We start from the raw sequence: 19,725 nt of genomic DNA, 5'->3' as shown, positions 1-19,725 counted from the left end.
CTTGCACACACACACATGGCCTTTGACATTGAACACACACACACATGGCCTGTGACAGTGAACACACACACATGTGGCCTGTGACATTGAACACACACTCACGTGGCTTGTGACATTGAACACACACACACACGCGGCCTGTGACATTGAACACACACACACCTGGTCTGTGACACTGAACACACACATGGCCTGTGACATTGAACACACACACTCACACACATGGCCTGTGACATAGAACACACACACACCTGGTCTGTGACACTGAACACACACATGGCCTGTGACATTGAACACACACACTCACACACATGGCCTGTGACATTGAACACACACACACCTGGCCTGTGACACTGAACACACACATGACCTGTGACATTGAACACACACACTCACACACATGGCCTGTGACATTGAACACGCACCTGGCCTGTTAAAAAGGATTGAACAAAGTTGTTTGTTTATACTATCAAGAATATAATTTAAAATTAATATTATTTTCTGTTCTATTCAATGAGACAGATAATGAAAACATGCCCTTTTGCACAGAGTACTGAGGTGGTACTGAACCAGGAGATTCATATCTTCAATCCCCCCACCAATCTACTCTGATAACCTACACCGACAGGATGGGAATGATCTGCCCTCAAAGCCGAGAGCAAGAGTCAGGTCTGAAAAACTGACAGCCTCCTGAACCTTTATCTCCCCAGGTTGATGCAAAGAGTGGGCTGAGGCTGGAACCCATGGAGTGAGGCAAAGTCTTCAAGGTTGAAAGGAGTGCAAAACAGTTAGAAAAGAGTGAGAAGCTGTATACGCTCAGAAATATTACTATATGAAATTTCACTGCGATAGTAAAGCACTTAACTGGAGGATGTTTAACATCCCCAAAGTTTTCATTATTTTTGCTCATGACAGAATCTCAGGATTACAAAACTGGTCAAATAAATGCATGGAAATGGGAGGGAGCAGAACAGAATGGGCATGTCTTATGATGCTGCTCTCTGACACTGGCCTTATTGTCAATGATGCTCAGCACATGTGCCTCCTAGAGATAGGGTGCGATCCTCCTATATGCACAGTGGTCTTCCTCAGACAGTCCAGCTAGTGGTACACCTGCTTCTTGTACAGTACTCTCACTGTAGTATCAGCAATTTAACAGACCAGGCCTGTTATCATAGATCCCATTAATATGGAACTGATCCACCCATTCCCGCCATTAACTGCACACAGTGCGCGGAGCTCCAGTTGTTTCCATCCTGGCAGTCAGGAAAATAATGAGAGTGAAAAGAGGTGGAGTTCATGGGCTTTCGCTTCGTTTGAAGCTGCACAAGAGTGGGGACACCAGCCTGACAGGCAAAGATTGCTCAATCCACTCCTGTACTAACCCAGGACACTGGGAGAAAATGCATTAGCAACATAGCTTATCATTATTGTACAATGTGAACACAGCTTAGCACCAGACTCTGACCAGAACACCTCTCCACCTGGCACTTGCAGTGGGAACTTTCAAATATCCACCATGTCCCACACAAAATGTTTCTGTGCCCATCCAAAGTTAGGCTTCAGTATGTCCTGAAACCCATAGTTTAATCAAACTAATCTCGACGCTAGCTGCAAAATGTTGTTGACGACAAAATCATCAACTAAAAACAAAAAGCAGGATTTGATCCAATAATTTGTTTTTGTCAGTTGGACAACGAGGCAAAACGAGTTACTGCGAATCACCTTTAAATTATGGCCAGTTATTTCTGAGTGGATAAAACAGACCAATTGCACATGAAGCTGAAACACTTCTGCTTCAGTCTACATCGATCTGGTGAAACAAATTTACTGTCTGTCCACATTAAAACAGCTGGTTTAATGTGAGAATATTTAAAGCCCCATTCATTCAATACAAGGTCAGATAGAAAAGTGCGCTCTCCTACCTATGTATAAAATACATCAGAAATAAAATGCACTGAGTGCAAAGAATAAAAATGTACGGCCAGTCCTCCTTCCATTTCTCACAGCTTCTTCGGCCTACTGCAGTGAATCGCTGTTGTCTAAGGCCAGGCTACTAATGTTTGTTGCAGAAAGATCACTGTCATCTTCTTCGACACTGTTGCCAGAATCCTCTCCACTCTGTCCGGCCATCATGACCTGCTGTACAGCCAGTGTTGCTCCATCTGACGACAAAGACTGAAGACTGTCTACGTTCACATTCACCGGACTTGATATTGAGACCATTGCACCTGCAGAGTGACCAAGGGACATTTAATTTACATCAAAAAGCAAAACAGTTATTCTCAAACAAAATGTGGGGAGTTCATGGAGCTTGGGAGGAAAATAAGGGCCCCTCGCTGTGAGTATATAAGGGAACAATAGCATAGTGACAATGATGGAGGCCTGGACTGATGCTATTGGGACAAGAGTCCAAACTCCATCATGGCACCTGGGACAATTTAAATTCAATTAATTAATAAACCTGGAATGAAAAGATAAGTCTTTAATGATAATGAAACTACTGGATTGTTGTAAACACCCATCTGATTCACTAAGGTCTCGCAGAGAGGAAATCTACCATTATTACATTTCTGGCCTACCTGTGACTTCTGACCCACAACAATGCTCCTCCTGCAGAATGTTTGAGGTGAGGGACGCCGTCAGTGTCCCTGCTGATTTCATCTGTGGGAAGTGCACCCAACTCCAGCTCCTCAAAAACCGTGTTAGGGACCTGGAGCTTGAGCTGGATGAACTTCGGATCATTCGGGAGGCAGAGGGGGTCATAGATAGGAGCTTCAGGGAAGTAGTTACACCAAAGACTGGAGTTAGATGGGTAACTGTAAGAGGGAATGGGAAGAAGCAGTCAGTGCAGGGACCCCCTGCGGTCGTTCCCCTGAGTAACAAGTATACCGTTTTGGATACTTGTGGGGGGGATGACTTACCAGGGGTAAGCCATGGGGTACGGGCCTCTGGCACGGAGTCTGTCCCTGTTGCTCAGAAGGGAAGGGGGGAAAGGAGTAGAACATTAGTAATTGGGGACTCAATAGTCAGGGGCACAGATAGGAGATTTTGTGGGAGCGAGAGAGACTCACGTTTGGTATGTTGCCTCCCAGGTGCAAGGGTAAGTGATGTCTCGGATCGTGTTTTCCGGGTCCTTAAGGGGGAGGGGGAGCAGCCCCAAGTCGTAGTCCACATTGGCACTAACGACATAGGTAGGAAAGGGGACAAGGATGTCAGGCAGGCCTTTAGGGAGCTAGGATGGAAGCTCAGAGCGAGAACAAACAGAGTTGTTATCTCTGGGTTGTTGCCCGTGCCACGTGATAGTGAGATGAGGAATAGGGAGAGAGAGCAATTAAACACGTGGCTACAGGGATGGTGCAGGCGGGAGGGATTCAGATTTCTGGATAACTGGGGCTCTTTCTGGGGAAGGTGGGACCTCTATAGACAGGATGGTCTACATCTGAACCTGAGGGGCACCAATATCCTGGGGCGGGGAGATTTGTTAGTGCTCTTTGGGGGGGGTTAAACTAATTCAGCAGGGGCATGGGAACCTGGATTGTAGTTTTGGGGTACGGGAGATTGAGAGTATAGAGGTCAGGAGCACAGATTTGACTTCGCAGGAGGGTGCCAGTGTTCAGGTAGGTGGTTTGAAGTGTGTCTACTTCAATGCCAGGAGTATACGAAATAAGGTAGGGGAACTGGCAGCATGGGTTGGTACCTGGGACTTCGACGTTGTGGCCATTTCAGAGACATGGATAGAGCAGGGACAGGAATGGTTGTTGCAGGTTCCGGGGTTTAGGTGTTTTAGTAAGCTCAGAGAAGGGGGCAAAAGAGGGGGAGGTGTGGCGCTGCTAGTCAAGGACAGTATTACGGTGGCGGAAAGGATGCTAGATGGGGACTCTTCTTCTGAGGTAGTATGGGCTGAGGTTAGAAACAGGAAAGGAGAGGTCACCCTGTTGGGAGTTTTCTATAGGCCACCTAATAGTTCTAGGGATGTAGAGGAAAGGATGGCGAAGATGATTCTGGAAAAGAGCGAAAGTAACAGGGTAGTTGTTATGGGAGACTTTAACTTTCCAAATATTGACTGGAAAAGATATAGTTCGAGTACATTAGATGGGTCGTTCTTTGTACAATGTGTGCAGGAGGGTTTCCTGACACAATATGTTGACAGGCCAACAAGAGGCGAGGCCACATTGGATTTGGTTTTGGGTAATGAACCAGGCCAGGTGTTAGATCTGGAGGTAGGTGAGCACTTTGGAAACAGTGACCACAATTCGGTGACCTTTACGTTAGTGATGGAAAGGGATAAGTATACCCCGCAGGGCAAGAGTTATAGCTGGGGGAAGGGCAATTATGATGCCATTAGACATGACTTAGGATGTGTTGGGTGGAGAAGTAGGCTGCAAGGGTTGGGCACACTGGATATGTGGAGCTTGTTCAAGGAACAGCTATTGCATGTTCTTGATAAGTACGTACCAGTCAGGCAGGGAGGAAGGGGTCGAGCGAGGGAACCGTGGTTTACCAAAGAAGTGGAATCTCTTGTTAAGAGGAAGAAGGAGGCCTATGTGAAGATGAGGCATGAAGTTTCAGTTGGGGCGCTTGATAGTTACAAGGAAGCGAGGAAGGATCTAAAGAGAGAGCTGAGACGAGCAAGGAGGGGACATGAGAAGTCTTTGGCAGGTAGGATCAAGGAAAACCCAAAAGCTTTCTATAGGTATGTCAGGAATAAAAGAATGACTAGGGTAAGAGTAGGGCCAGTCAAGGACAGTGGTTGGAAGTTGTGTGTGGAGGCTGAGGAGATAAGCGAGATACTAAACGAATACTTTTCGTCAGTATTCACTCAAGAAAAAGATAATATTGTGGAGGAGAATGCTGAGACCCAGGCTATTAGAATAGATGGCATTGAGGTGCGTAGGGAAGAAGTGTTGGCAATTCTGGACAAGGTGAAAATAGATAAGTCCCCGGGGCCGGATGGGATTTATCCTAGGATTCTCTGGGAAGCCAGGGAAGAGATTGCTGAGCCTTTGGCTTTGATTTTTAGGTCATCATTGGCTACAGGAATAGTGCCAGAGGACTGGAGGATAGCAAATGTGGTCCCTTTGTTCAAAAAGGGGAGTAGAGATAACCCCGGTAACTATAGGCCGGTGAGCCTAACGTCTGTGGTGGGTAAGGTCTTGGAGAGGATTATAAAAGATACGATTTATAATCATCTAGATAGGAATAATATGATTAGGGATAGTCAGCATGGTTTTGTGAAGGGTAGGTCATGCCTCACAAACCTTATCGAGTTCTTTGAGAAGGTGACTGAACAGGTAGACGAGGGTAGAGCAGTTGATGTGGTGTATATGGATTTCAGTAAAGCGTTTGATAAGGTTCCCCACGGTCGGCTATTGCAGAAAATACGGAGGCTGGGGATTGAGGGTGATTTAGAGATGTGGATCAGAAATTGGCTAGTTGAAAGAAGACAGAGAGTGGTAGTTGATGGGAAATGTTCAGAATGGAGTTCAGTTACGAGTGGCGTACCACAAGGATATGTTCTGGGGCCGTTGCTGTTTGTCATTTTTATAAATGACCTAGAGGAGGGCGCAGAAGGATGGGTGAGTAAATTTGCAGACGACACTAAAGTCGGTGGAGTTGTAGACAGTGCGGATGGATGTTGCAGGTTACAGAGGGACATAGATAAGCTGCAGAGCTGGGCTGAGAGGTGGCAAATGGAGTTTAATGTGGAGAAGTGTGAGGTGATTCACTTTGGAAAGAATAACAGGAATGCGGAATATTTGGCTAATGGTAAAATTCTTGGTAGTGTGGATGAGCAGAGGGATCTTGGTGTCCATGTACATAGATCCCTGAAAGTTGCCACCCAGGTTGATAGGGTTGTGAAGAAGGCCTATGGTGTGTTGGCCTTTATTGGTAGAGGGATTGAGTTCCGGAGCCATGAGGTCATGTTGCAGTTGTACAAATCTCTAGTGCGGCCGCATTTGGAGTATTGCGTACAGTTCTGGTCGCCTCATTATAGGAAGGACGTGGAAGCTTTGGAACGGGTGCAGAGGAGATTTACCAGGATGTTGCCTGGTATGGAGGGAAAATCTTATGAGGAAAGGCTGATGGACTTGAGGTTGTTTTCGTTAGAGAGAAGAAGGTTAAGAGGTGACTTAATAGAGGCATACAAAATGATCAGAGGGTTAGATAGGGTGGACAGCGAGAGCCTTCTCCCGCGGATGGAGGTGGCTAGCACGAGGGGACATAGCCTTAAATTGAGGGGTAATAGATATAGGACAGAGGTCAGAGGTGGGTTTTTTACGCAAAGAGTGGTGAGGCCGTGGAATGCCCTACCTGCAACAGTAGTGAACTCGCCAACATTGAGGGCATTTAAAAGTTTATTGGATAAGCATATGGATGATAATGGCATAGTGTAGGTTAGATGGCCTTTAGTTTTTTTTTTCCATGTCGGTGCAACATCGAGGGCCGAAGGGCCTGTACTGCGCTGTATCGTTCTATGTTCTATGTTCTAATGTGGTTGATGGTTAACTGCCCTCTGAAATGGCCAAGAAAGCTACTCTACTGAATCAAACCGCTACAGAGAAGTTGAATAAAAGTTAAAGTAGACAGACCAGCCAGCACCAAGCACAGCCAGCAGAAATTACAGGGATACACCCTGTCCAGTCAAACCTGACTCACACAGGAACTTGTGCCAAAATTGCAAGAACTGTCATAGAATCATAGATTCCCTACAGTGCAGCCAAATCCCCTCAGAATCTGAAATGTTTCAAAAGGTGGCATGGTGGCACAGTGGTTAGCACTGCTGCCTCTGAGCTCCAGGGTCCCGGGTTGAATTCCAGCCTCGGGTAATTGTCTATGTGGAGTTTGCACATTCTCCCCATGTCTGCAAGGATTTCCTCCAGGTGCTCCAGTTTCCTCTCACAGTCCAAAGATGTGCGGATTAGGTGGATTGGGCATGCTAAATTGCCCCGAGTGTCCAAAAACATTATGTGGGGTTACAGAGAAAGGTTCGAGGTGTGGGCTTAAGTAGGGTGCTCTTTCCAAGGGCCAGTACAGACTCGATGGGCTGAATGGCCGCTTTCTGCACTGTAGGCATTCTATGAAGATCACCTCTCATCCCACAGGTTAATCAAGTAACAGCCTGTCACATCCATATCCACTGAACCATACCCTATCAATGATCCAAACTCTTCCATCACCACCCTTATATCATCATCAGGTTAAAAATGGGCAAGGAAACCTCCTGCTGGTTACCACCTATCGCCAGACCCCACCAGACTCAGTACTCCTCCATGTTGAACACCACTTGGAAGAAGCACTGAAGGTGGAAAGGGCACAGAATGTACTCTGGAGGATTTCAATGTCCCTCACCAACAGTAGCACCACTGCTGACTGAGCTGGCCGAGGCCTGAGGGAGCCAACAGTGGTAAGAAAACATCCTGGACTATATAAACGTACAATTTAGGAGCAGGAATAGGCCATCTGGCTCCTCGAGCCTACTCTGACATTTGGTAAAATCATGGCTAATCTGACTGTGGCCTGAACTCCACTTTGCTGTCTGCCTGCATAGCCCTTGACACCCCTGTCAATCAATAATCTAGCTAATTTAGCCTTTCAAATATTCTATGGACCCCCACCTCCACTGCTCTCTGGGGAAGAGAATTCCACATACTAACAACCCTCAGAAACACATTCTCCTCACCTCCATCTTAAATGGGAGGTGCCTTATTTTTAACTGTGTCCCCTAGTTCTAGTCACTCCCTTATGGAGAAGCACCCACTCAGCATCCATCCTGGCAAATCCCCTCACAATCTGAAATGTTTCAATTAGATCACCTCAAATTCTTCTAAACTCCAAGAGATACAGTCTAATTTGTCCAATCTTTCTTCACACGATAACCCCATTCACCTCAGGAATCATCAAGCAAACCTCCTGTGAACTGCTTCTAATGCATTTATATCCTTTCTTAAGGAAGGAGAGCAAAACTATACCTAGTAATCCTTACAATTTACTTACTACCTGGCTCTGTGTCATCAGCAAATTGAGCAATCATACATTTGGTTCCTTCACCCAACTTATTAATGTTGATTGAAAATAGTTGAGGGCCCAGCACTGATCTCACTAATTACAGCTTGTCAATCTGAAAATGTCCCATTTATCCCTACTCTCTACCTTTGGCGTGACACCTTATCCAACATTTTTTGGAAATCCAAGCACATCACTTCGACAGGTTCTTTTTTATCCATCTTGCTTGCTACTTTCTCAAAGAATTTAGTCAAACATAATTTCCCTTTCACAAAACCATGTTGTCTCTGCCCGATTGCTTTAAGAATTTAGAACATAGAACATTACAGCGCAGTACAGGCCCTTCGGCCCACGATGTTGCGCCGTCCTGTGAAACCCCTCTAAAGTCCCTCTACACTATTCCCTTATCGTCCATATGCCTATCCAATGACCATTTGAATGCGTTTAGTGTTGGCGAGTCCACTACTGTTGCAGGCAGGGCATTCCACGCCCTTACTACTCTCTGAGTAAAGAACCTACCTCTGTCATCTGTCCTATATCTATCTCCCCTCAATTTAAAGCTATGTCCCTTCGTGCTGGACATCACCATCCGAGGAAAAAGGCTCTCACTGTCCACCCTATCTAATCCTCTGATCATCTTGTATGCCTCAATTAAGTCACTTCTTAACCTTCTTCTCTCTAACGAAAACAGCCTCATGTCCTTCAGCCTTTCCTCATATGATCTTCCCTCCATACCAGGCAACATTCTTGTAAATCTCCTCTGTACCCTTTCCAATGCTTCCACATCCAGAACTGCACACAATACTCCAAATGCGGCCGCACCAGAGTTTTGTACAACTGCAACATGACCTCATGGCTCCGAAACTCAATTCCTCTACCAATAAAAGCTAACACACCGTACGCCTTCTTAACAACCCTCTCAACCTGGGTGGCAACTTTCAGGGATCTATGGACATGGACACCGAGATCTCTCTGCTCGTCCACGCTACCAAGAATCTTACCATTAGCCCAGTACTCTGCCTTTCTGTTATTCCTTCCAAAATGAATCACCTCGCACTTTTCTGCATTAAACTCCATTTGCCACCTGTCAGCCCAGCTCTGCAGCTTATCTATGTCCCTCTGTAACTTGTAACATCCTTCTGCACTGTCCACAACTCCACCAACTTTAGTGTCATCCGCAAATTTACTCACCCATCCTTCTACGCCCTCCTCCAGGTCATTTATAAAAATTACAAACAGCAACGGCCCCAAAACAGATCCTTGTGGCACACCACTAGTAACTGGACACCAGTCAGGGCATTTCCCATCAACCACCACTCTTTGTCTTCTATCAGCTAGCCAATTTCTGATCCAAACTGCTAAATCACCCTGAATCCCATGCCTCTGTATTTTCTGCAATAGCCTACCGTGGGGAACCTTATCAAACGCTTTACTGAAATCCATATACACCACATCAACTGCTTTACCCTCATCCACCTGTTTGGTCACCTTCTCGAAGAACTCAATGAGGTTTGTGAGGCACGACCTACCCTTCACAAAACCATGTTGACTATCTCTAATCAAATTATTCCTTTGCAGATGATTATACATCCTATCTCTTATAAACCTTTCCAAGACTTTTCCCACAACAGAAGTAAGGCTCACTGGCCTATAGTTACCGGGGTTATCTCTACTCCCCTTCTTGTACAAGGGGACAACATTTGCTATCCTCCAGTCCTCTGGCACTATTCCTGTAGACAAAGATGACTTAAAGATCAAAGCCAAAGGCTCAGCAATCTCCTCCCTAGCTTCCCAGAGAATCCTAGGATAAATCCCATCCGGCCCAGGGGACTTATCTATTTTCACACTTTCCAGAATCGCTAACACGTCCTCCTTATGAACCTCAAGCCCTTCTAGTCTAGTAGCCTGTATTTCAGTATTCTCCTCGACAACTTTGTCTTTTTCCTGTGTGAATACTGACGAAAAATACTCATTTAGCACCTCTCCTATCTCCTCGGACTCTACGCACAACTTCCCACTACTGTCCTTGACTGGCCCTACTCTTACCTTAGTCATTCTTTTATTCCTGACATACCTACAGAAAGCATTAGGGTTATCCTACCTGCCAAAGACTTCCCATGTCCTCGCTTGACTCTTCTTAGCTCTCTTTTTAGAGCCTTCCTAGCTAACTTGCAATTCTCAAGCGACCCAACTGAACCATCACGTCTCATCTTCAGATAAGCCTCCTTCTTCCTCTTGAAAAGTGATTCAACTGCTTTAGTAACCCATGGTTCCCTCACTCGACCACTTCCTCCCTGCCTAACAGGTACATACTTATCAAGGACACATTTCTGTGTGTCCTACTATGAGCTCCTCAATAATAACATAAGAACATAAGAACTAGGAGCAGGAGTAGGCCATCTGGCCCCTCGAGCCTGCTCCGCCATTCAATGAGACCATGGCTGATCTTTTGTGGACTCAGCTCCACTTTCCGTCCCAAACACCATAACCCTAAATCCCTTTATTCTTCAAAAAACTATCTATCTTTACCTTAAAAACATTTAATGAAGGAGCCTCAACTGCTTCACTGGGCAAGGAATTCCATAGATTCACAACCCTTTGGGTGAAGAAGTTCCTCCTAAACTCAGTCCTAAATCTACTGCCCCTTATTTTGAGGCTATGTCCCCTAGTTCTGCTTTCACCCGGCAGTGGAAACAACCTGCCCGCATCTATCCTATCTATTCCCTTCATAATTTTACATGTAGTACTTCCCCCAGGTTGGGCTAAATGACCTGTAGTTACCGACTTTTTGTTTCCCTCTCTTGAATATCGGAGTTACATTTGCAACTTTTAATCCTAATATTAATAATAATAATATTTATTGTCATAAGTAGGCTTACAATTGTTTTTAAATTTAGAGTAGCAATTCATTTTTTTCAATTAAGGGGCAATTTAGCGTGGCCAATCCACCTACCCTGTACATCTTTGGGTTGTGGGGGTGAAACCCACGCAGACACGGGGAGAATGTGCAAACTCCACACGGACAGTGACCCAAAGCTGGGATCGAGGCTTACATTAACACTGCAATGAAGTTAGTCTTTCAAGAGCTAGTGAATTTAGGAAAATTATAAGGAATACATCTACCATCTCCCCAGCCACTTCTTTTCAGACCCAAGGATAAAGTCCATTAGGTCCTGGGGACTTCTCAGCCTTTAGTTAAAATAGTTTTTTCAGTATCGTTTCTCTGATTTTTATTCATTCATGGGATTTGGGCATTGCTGGCTATGCCAGCATTTATTGTCCATCCCAAGTTGTCCTTGGGAAGGTTGTAGTGAGCTGCTGTCTTGAACTTCTATGGTACGTACACCCACAGTGCTGTCAGGGACAGAATTCCAAGATTGTGACCCAGCGACAGGGAAGGAAAGGCGATATGTTTCCAAGTTAGGGAACCTCCAGGTGGTGGGAATCCCAGGTATCTGCTGCTCGTGTCCTTCCAGATGACAGAGGCTGTGGGTTTGGAAGGTGCTGACTAAGGAACCTTGGTGAGTTACTGCAGTGCATCTTGTAGATGGTACACACGGCTGCCACTGTGCGTGGGTGGCGGAGAGAGTGGATGGGCAGCCAATCAAGCGGGGCTGCTTTGTCCTGGATGGTGTGGAGCTTCTTGAGTGTTGTTGGAGCTGCGCTCATCCAGGCAAGTGGAGAGTATTCCATCACACTCCTAACTTGTGCCTTGTAGATGGTGGACAGGCTTTGAGGAGTCAGGAGGCGAGTTACTCGCCGTAGGGTTCCGAGCCTCTGCCCTGCTCTGGTAGCCACATTATTAATATGGATAGTCCGGTTCAGTTTCTGGTCAATGGTAACCCCCCAGGATGTTGATAGTAGGAAATTTCAGCAATGGTAATGCCATTGAATGCCAAGGTGGGGAATGGTTAAATTCACTCTTGTTGGAGCTGGTGTTAGGTGAATTGGACATTCTGAATTCTCCCTCTGTGTACCCGAACAGGCGCCGTAGCGTGCAACTAGAAGATTTACACAGTAACTTCATTGCAGTGTTAATGTAAGCCTACTTGTAACACTAATAAAGATTATTATTATTAGTAGTATTCACGGGAGTGCTCGTTTGGGCTGTTGTAGAGTGCTGAAGTTGGACGAGGGAATTCAGTGAAGAGTCCTTGGTAAGTAGGACCTGGTGAATATTTCTACTTTCCTTAATATTCTCAAAACTAAAGAAAGTAAAAGGGAGTAATTTATTTATTTATAAATTTAGTATACCCAATTAATTTTCTCCAATTATTTCTCCAGTTAGGACTGAGTTTAGGAGGAACTTCTTCACCCAAAGGGTTGTGAATCTATGGAATTCCTTGCCCAGTGAACCAGTTGAGGCTCCTTCATTAAATGTTTTTAAGATAGATAGTTTTTTGAAGAATAAAGGGATTAAGGGTTATGGTGTTCGGGCCGGAAAGTGGAGCTGAGTCCACAAAAGATCAGCCATGATCTAATTGAATGGCGGAGCAGGCTCGAGGGGCCAGATGGCCTACTCCTGCTCCTAGTTCTTATGTTCACAAGGGGCAATTTAGCGTGGCCAATCCACCTACCCTGCACATCTTTGGGTTGTGGGGGCAAAACCCACGCAAACACGGGGTGAATGAGCAAACTCCACACAGACAGTGACCCAGAACCCAGATCGAACCTGGGACCTCGGCGCTGTGAGGCAGCAATGCTAGCCACTGCGCCACCGTGCTGCCCAAAAGTGAGTAATTTAAGGGAAAATCAAGATAGGACAGATCAACCATGTGGAATGCTCCTCCTGGGCGATGTGGGAAGTCACAGACACTTCCAGTGTCCAGGGTGACCCCAGCTGCAGCTACTCGAAGTCCACGTTTTGGAGACTGGAGTCACTGTGGAGCATCCACAATGATGAGATCTTTGTAGATGGCACATACAGTGACGTGGTGACATTACAGGCAGGCAGAAAGGAAATGGGTAACTGGCAGACAGAGTAGAAGCACTATGCAGGAGTTCTCTGGGTCTATTTCCCTCTAACAGATTTTCCGTTTTGGATACTGTTGGGAGAGGCGGATTATCCGGGGGATACAGTGATCCATCGCAACTCGAGTGGCTCAGCTGCACAGGGGAGGAGGAAAACAAAGTGGGAGATCAATAGTGAGGGGGGATTCTATCGTAAGGGGAACAGAGAGAAGTTTCTACGGTCACAGACGTGGTACTAGGAGAGTCTTTTTTTTCCTCATTGCCAGAAAGGATGTCAATGAGTGGCTGTAGGACACTCTGAAGGTGGAGGGTTAACAGCCAGAGGTCGAGGTCCATGTTGGTACCAATGATGTCGGTAAAAGAGGAACAAGGTCTTGAAAGCAGAATATAGGGAGCTAGGAAATAAATTAAAAAGCAACTGCACTCAAAAGTAGTAATCTCAGGATTACTCCCAGTGCCATGTGCTAACAAGATTAGAAATAGGAGAATAGACTGTATAGCTGGAGAGATAGTGTAAGAGGGAGGGATTTCGATTTGGGAGGTATTGGGACCAATGGGCAGCACAGTAGCATAGTGGTTAGCACAATTGCTTCACAGCTCCAGGGTCCCAGGTTCGATTCCTGGCTTGGGTCACTGTCTGCGTGGAGTCTGCACGTTCTCCCCGTGTCTGCGTGGGTTTCCTCCGGGTGCTCCGGTTTCCTCCCACAGTCCAAAGACGTGCAGGTTAGGTGGATTGGCCATGCTAAATTGCCCTTAGTGTCCAAAATTGCCCTTAATTTTGGGTGGGGTAAGTGGATTATGGGGATGGGGTGGCGGTGTGGGCTTGGGTAGGGTGCCCTTTCCAAGGGCTGGTGCAGACTCGATGGGCCGAATGGCCTCCTTCTGCACTGTAAATTCTATGACTCTATGATTCTGGGCAAAATGGGACTTGCTCAAGCGGGACAGGCTACACCTCAGCAGGACGGAGACCAATATCCTTGCAGCGGTATTTACCAATCTATTTCATAGAATATGCAATCGGTTACAATTCAGGAGGCCATTCGACCCATCAAGTCTGCACCAATCCTCTGAAAGTGCAATCTACATAGGCCCCGCCCCCACCCAATCCTCATAACCCAGTAACCCAACCTAACCTTTTGGTCACTAAGGGCAATTTAGCATGGCCAATCCACCTAATTTGCACGTCTTTGGACTGTGGGAGGAAACCGGAGCACCCGGAGGAAACCCACGCACACACGGGGAGAACGTGCAAACTCCACAGACAGTCACCCGAGGCCGGAATCAAACCTGGGTCCCTGGCGTTGTGGGGCAGCAGTGCTAACCACTGTGCTACCGTGCCATCCGGGAGGGATTAAACTGGAGTGGCAGGGGGATGGGAACCTGAATGGGGACACACAGGAGGGGGAAGCAAGGATGGAAATGAAATGAAATGAAAATTGCTTATTGTCACGAGTAGGCTTCAAATGAAGTTACTGTGAAAAGCCCCTCGTCGCCACATTCCGGTGCCTGTTCGGGGAGGCTGGTACGGGAATCGAACCGTGCTGCTGGCCTGCTTTCAAAGCCAGCGATTTAGCCCTGTGCTAAACCAGCCCCTAGACAGGAACGCAGAAACCAAAAGTGGAAGGCAGAGGAAACAAGGGCAGCAAATAGGGAAGAAATAGGAGAGGCGTTGAATGAATACTTTTCTTCATTGTTCACCAAGGAGAGGGGCCATGTTTTTGAGAATGAGTGTGTGATACAGGCGGGTAGGCTGGAGGAGGTAGATGTTCTGAGGGAGGATGTATTAGCAATTTTGAAAAACCTGAGGGTCGACAAGTCCCCTGGGCCAGATGGGATATATCCATGGATTCTTTGGGAGGCAAGGGATGAGATTGCAGAGCCTTTGGCTTTGATCTTTGGGTCTTCACTGTCCACGGGAATAGTGCCAGAGGACTGGAGAGTGGCGAATGTTGTTCCTCTGTTCAAGAAAGGGATTAGGAATGACCCTGGTAATTATAGGCCGGTTAGTCTTACTTCGGTGGTCGGTAAGTTAATGGAAAGGCCCTGAAGGATAGGATTTATGACCATTTGGAAAGATGCAGCTTAATCCGGGATAGTCAACATGGATTCGTGAAGGGTAAGTCTTGCCTCATAGATTTGATTGAATTCTTTGAGGAGGTAACTAATTGTGTAGATGAAGGTAGAGCAGTTAATGTCGTATATATGGATTTTAGTAAGGCGTTTGATAAGGTTCCCCATGGTCGGCTCATGAAGAAAGTAAGGAGGTGTGGGATAGAGGGAAATTTGGCCAATTGGATAAGTAACTGGCTATCACATAGAAGGCAGAGGGTGGTGGTGGATGGAAAATTTTCAGACTGGAGACCAGTTACCAGCGGGTGTACCACAGGGATCAGTGCTGGGTCCTCTGCTATTTGTGATTTTTATCAATGACTTGGAGGAGGGGACTGAAGGGTGGGTCAGTAAATTTGCTGATGACACCAAGATTGGTGGAGTAGTGGATGAGGTGGAGGGCTGTTGTAGGCTGCAAAGAGACATTGACAGGATGCAGAGCTGGGCTGAAAAATGGCAGATGGAGTTTAACCCTGATAAGTGCGAGGTGATTCATTTTGGTAGAAAAAATTTGAATGCGGATTACAGGGTCAACGGCAGGGTTCTGAGGAATGTGGAGGAACAGAGAGATCTCGGGGTTCATGTCCATGGATCTCTGAAGGTTGCCACTCAAGTGGATAGAGCCGTGAAGAAGGCCTATAGTGTGTTAGCGTTTATTAACAGGGGGCTTGAGTTTAAGAGCCGCGGGGTTATGCTGCAACTATACATGACCCTGGTGGGACCACACTTGGAGTATTGTGTGCAGTTCTGGTCACCTCACTACAGGAAAGATGTGGAAGCATTGGAAAGGGTGCAAAGGAGATTTACCAGGATGTTGCCTGGTTTGCAGCAAGATGATGAGGGGGATAGATAGAGTGGACGTTCAGAGACTATTTCCTCGTGTGGATGTAGCTGTTACAAGGGGGCATAACTATAAGATTCAGGGTGGGAGATATAGGAAGGATGTCCGAGGAAGGTTCTTTACTCAGAGAGTGGTTAGGGTGTGGAATGGACTGCCTGCTGTGATAGTGGAGTCGGACACTTTAGGAATTTTCAAGCAGTTATTGGATAGGCACACGGAGCACACCAGAATGACAGGGAGTGGGATAGCTTGATCTTGGTTTCGGACAATGCTCGGCACAACATCGAGGGCCGAAGGGTCTGTTCTGTGCTGTACTGTTCTATGTTCTAATAAGCGATTTTCATTTCATTTCATTGATGAAGATGAACATCTTGCCAACCTCAAAACATACCATTGTTTGCAGCAAACTACCCAGCCTTCAGGAGAACAGTGACCATGACACCACACAATCCTGCCATGGCAACCTCTGCAAGACTTGCCAGATCATCAACATGGGTACCACCATCACACGTGAGAACACCACCCATCAGGTACGTGGTGCATTCTTGTGCAACTCGGCCAACGTTGTCGACCTCATACGCTGCAGGAAAGGATGTCCCGCGGTGTGGTACATTGGCGAGACCATGCAGACGTTGCGACAACAGATGAACAGACATCGCGCGACAATCTCCAGGCAGGAATGTTCCCTTCTAGTTGGGGGCCTCTGAACTTCAGGTAGGCGATCTCCAAGGCGTCCTTCAGGACGCACAACAATGCAGAATCACCGAGCAGTAACTTACAGCCAAGTTCCACACACGGGTACGGCCTCCACCGGGACCTTGGATTCATGTCTCGCAACATTTACCCCCCCACCATCTGGCCTGGGCTTGCGAAATCCTGCCAACTGTCCTGGCTTGAGACAATTCATACCTTTTTACCCTGTGATTATCCCTCTCTCCAGTTGCTCCATCTGGACCTGGAAAGACTTAATTACCTGCAAAGACTCGCATTCAAAGCATTGTCTTGCATCATTGGCTTTGTCTATATATATGTTTCTGGAACATACCTCTTCATTCACCTGAGGAAGGAGCTGTGCTCCGAAAGCTAGTGTTTGATACAAACATGTTGGACTTTAACCTGGTGTTGTAAGGCTTCTTACTGTGCTCACCCCAATCCAATGCCGGCATCTCCACATCATTTCATCCTAAGGCACAGCATTAATTTTCACATGTAAGCTGACAAGAACACAAGAACTAGGAGCAGGATTCGGCAAGTCAGCCCCTCGAGCCAGCTTCGCCATTCAATACGATGATCATTGATCGCCTCTCGGCCTCAACTCCACTTTCCTGCCTGTTCTCCAAGTCACTTAAACCCATTACTAATTAAAAATCTGTCTATCTGCTCCTTAAATTTATTCACTGTCCCAGAATCCACCGTGTTCTGGGGTAGTGAGTTCCACAGGCTCACGACCTTTTGAGAGGAGTAATTTCCCCTCATCTCTGCTTTCAGTCTGCTATCCCTTATCCTGAAACTATGACATCTCATTCTAGACTGCCCCACAAGAATCTACATCTACATTGTCAATACCTTGTCATCTTTTATACCTCAATTTGATCTCCCCTCATTCTTCTAATATCAAGACTATAGGCCTAAACTGTTCAATCTCTCCACATACGACAAACCCATCTCCGGAATCAATCTAGTGAACCTCCTCTGAACTGCCTCAAATACAGCTACAGCTTTCCTCAAATAAGGCAACCAAAACTGTGCACAATACTCCAGGTGTGGGCTCACAAATGCCTTGTACAGTTTTAGAAACATTTCCGAACCTTTGTACTCTATTCTTTAAGTAATAAATGCCAAAATTCCATTTACCTTTCTTATTACCTGCATACTAATTTTCTGCGACTCATGCACAAGGACACCCAGATCCCTCTACACTGAAGCTCTCTGAAGCTTCTCTCCATTTGGATGATAAGTTGCCTTTCCATTTTTTCAACCAATCGACACCCTACATTAGCTCATCATCCCCTTTCTCAACTCCATCGTTCTAAATTAAAAGACTGCTCATCCGACAAATTTGAGGTCATCCAAAACTCTACTGTGTACATCTTAACTCAAACAGGTCCTGTTCCCCTAACATCCCTGTGCTCTAACTAACATTGGCTCCCAGTTATGTAATGTCTTGATTTTAAAATTCTCATTGTTTTCAAATTCCCCCATGATCGCAGCACAATTCTCAGAGATACCTACGTTTATCTAATTCTGGCCTCTTCAGCATCCTTGACATTAATCGCTCCGCCATTGGTTCCCATGCCATCAGTTTTCTCGGCCCCAAACTCTATCGCTATACCTCACCGCCTCTCAACCACTTTTCCTGTACAACTCTTCTTAAAACCTACCTTTGACTCAGTTTTTGTCGGTCTAAGTTGTGTAAATCAGTGTCATATTTTGCTTTAGAACATGCTTGTGTAGAACATTCAGATATTTTATTACATTAAAGGTGCAATATAAATGCAAGTTGTTGCAGCTCTAAGTGTGAATGACTTACTGTCTGACACTGTAATACTGGTTACATGTTGCTGAGCCACTCCCGCAGCAATGGAATCCGGCCAGAATCGCTGCACTGGCCGACTTTGTGTTTTGATCTTCTTGGCCTTGGGTGGAGTGTCTGGATTACTGGCGTCGAGCATGGGCTGCAAAATCCGCCGTCGAGCATTGATGAACCTGCGGCCAAATATGGAGCAGCTCAGCATAACTTTATAGACGCAAGTGTCAAACTGTGAGAATATGACTGCTATCAAGGACTGTCGAACACTTCACTTCATTCCCTTCCTGAACAATGAAACCTCATCGACACCCATCAACCCAACCTCAATAATTTTCAAGCACTCCTGTGAAGTCTCCCACTTGCTATTCTCCATAAAATGCAGCTGATCCCTGTCCATATCTCACACCCTCACCAAGCCCCAGTTGTTAACCACAGTCACTCTGGCTGATTGACACTGCCATCCAACCATACAACATTCTAACATTTGTTTTAAATTTCTCCAATTCCAATTAAAACATTTTATTTTATTGGATGTGGGCGTTGCTGGTTAGGCCTGCATTTATTGCCCGTCCCTAATTGCCCTCAAGAAGATGGCGGTCAGCTGCCTTCTTGAACCGCTACAGTCCATGTGGTGTAGGTACACCCACTGTGCTGTTAGGGAGGGAGTTCCAGGATGTTTCCCCAGTGAGGGTGAAGGAACGGCCGATATATTTCCAAGTCAGGTTGGTGAGTGACTTGGAGAGGAACCTCCAGGTAGTGGGGTTCCCAGGTATCTGCTACTCTTGTCCTTCGAGATGGTAGTCACCAAGGGTTTGGAAGGCTGCTTAGTGAGTTCCTGTAGAGCATCTTGTAGATGGTACACACGGCTGCCACTGTTTGTCGGTGGTGCAGGGGGAGAATTTTGAAGATGGTGGATGGATGTCAATCAGGCGGGCCATTTTGTCCTGGATGCTGATGAGCTCCTTTGGTGGTGAAACCATCCAGGCAAGAGGAGAGTGTTCCATCACACAAGATGTGAGTTCATGGAATTTAACATTAAAAGTGTGAGGTAATGCATTTTGGGAGGATGAACAAGGCAAGGAAATACACAATAAATGGTAGGACGCGAAGAAGTACAGAGGACCAGAGGGACCTTGGGGTGCAGGTCAATAGATCCCTGAAGGCAGCAGGACAGGTAGATAAGGTGGTTTTGGAAGTATATGGGAAGGATGTGATTGCATAAGAAAGAGTGCAGAGGAGATTCACCAGGATGTTGCCTGGGCTGGAG

At 46.3% G+C, this 19,725-nt stretch overlaps 1 protein-coding gene across 1 annotated transcript in view; it reads right to left on the bottom strand.

Annotated features, from left to right (window-relative positions):
* Positions 1-1,839: 1,839 nt before the first annotated feature.
* Positions 1,840-19,725, bottom strand: part of LOC119968621 (homeobox protein PKNOX1-like) — a 58,088-nt gene continuing 40,202 nt past the window's right edge. The window contains exons 3-4 of the mRNA XM_038801242.1: positions 18,459-18,634; positions 1,840-2,231 (exon numbers count right to left, since the gene is read on the bottom strand). Coding sequence (XP_038657170.1) covers positions 2,020-2,231; positions 18,459-18,634 — 388 coding nt within the window. The 3' untranslated portion in view covers positions 1,840-2,019. The remainder of the gene's footprint in view (positions 2,232-18,458; positions 18,635-19,725) is intronic.

The sequence above is a fragment of the Scyliorhinus canicula genome, chromosome 7 (assembly GCF_902713615.1).
Source record: "Scyliorhinus canicula chromosome 7, sScyCan1.1, whole genome shotgun sequence".
NCBI classification, from domain to species: domain Eukaryota; kingdom Metazoa; phylum Chordata; class Chondrichthyes; order Carcharhiniformes; family Scyliorhinidae; genus Scyliorhinus; species Scyliorhinus canicula.
This window is presented reverse-complemented; position numbering and strand designations above follow the sequence as displayed.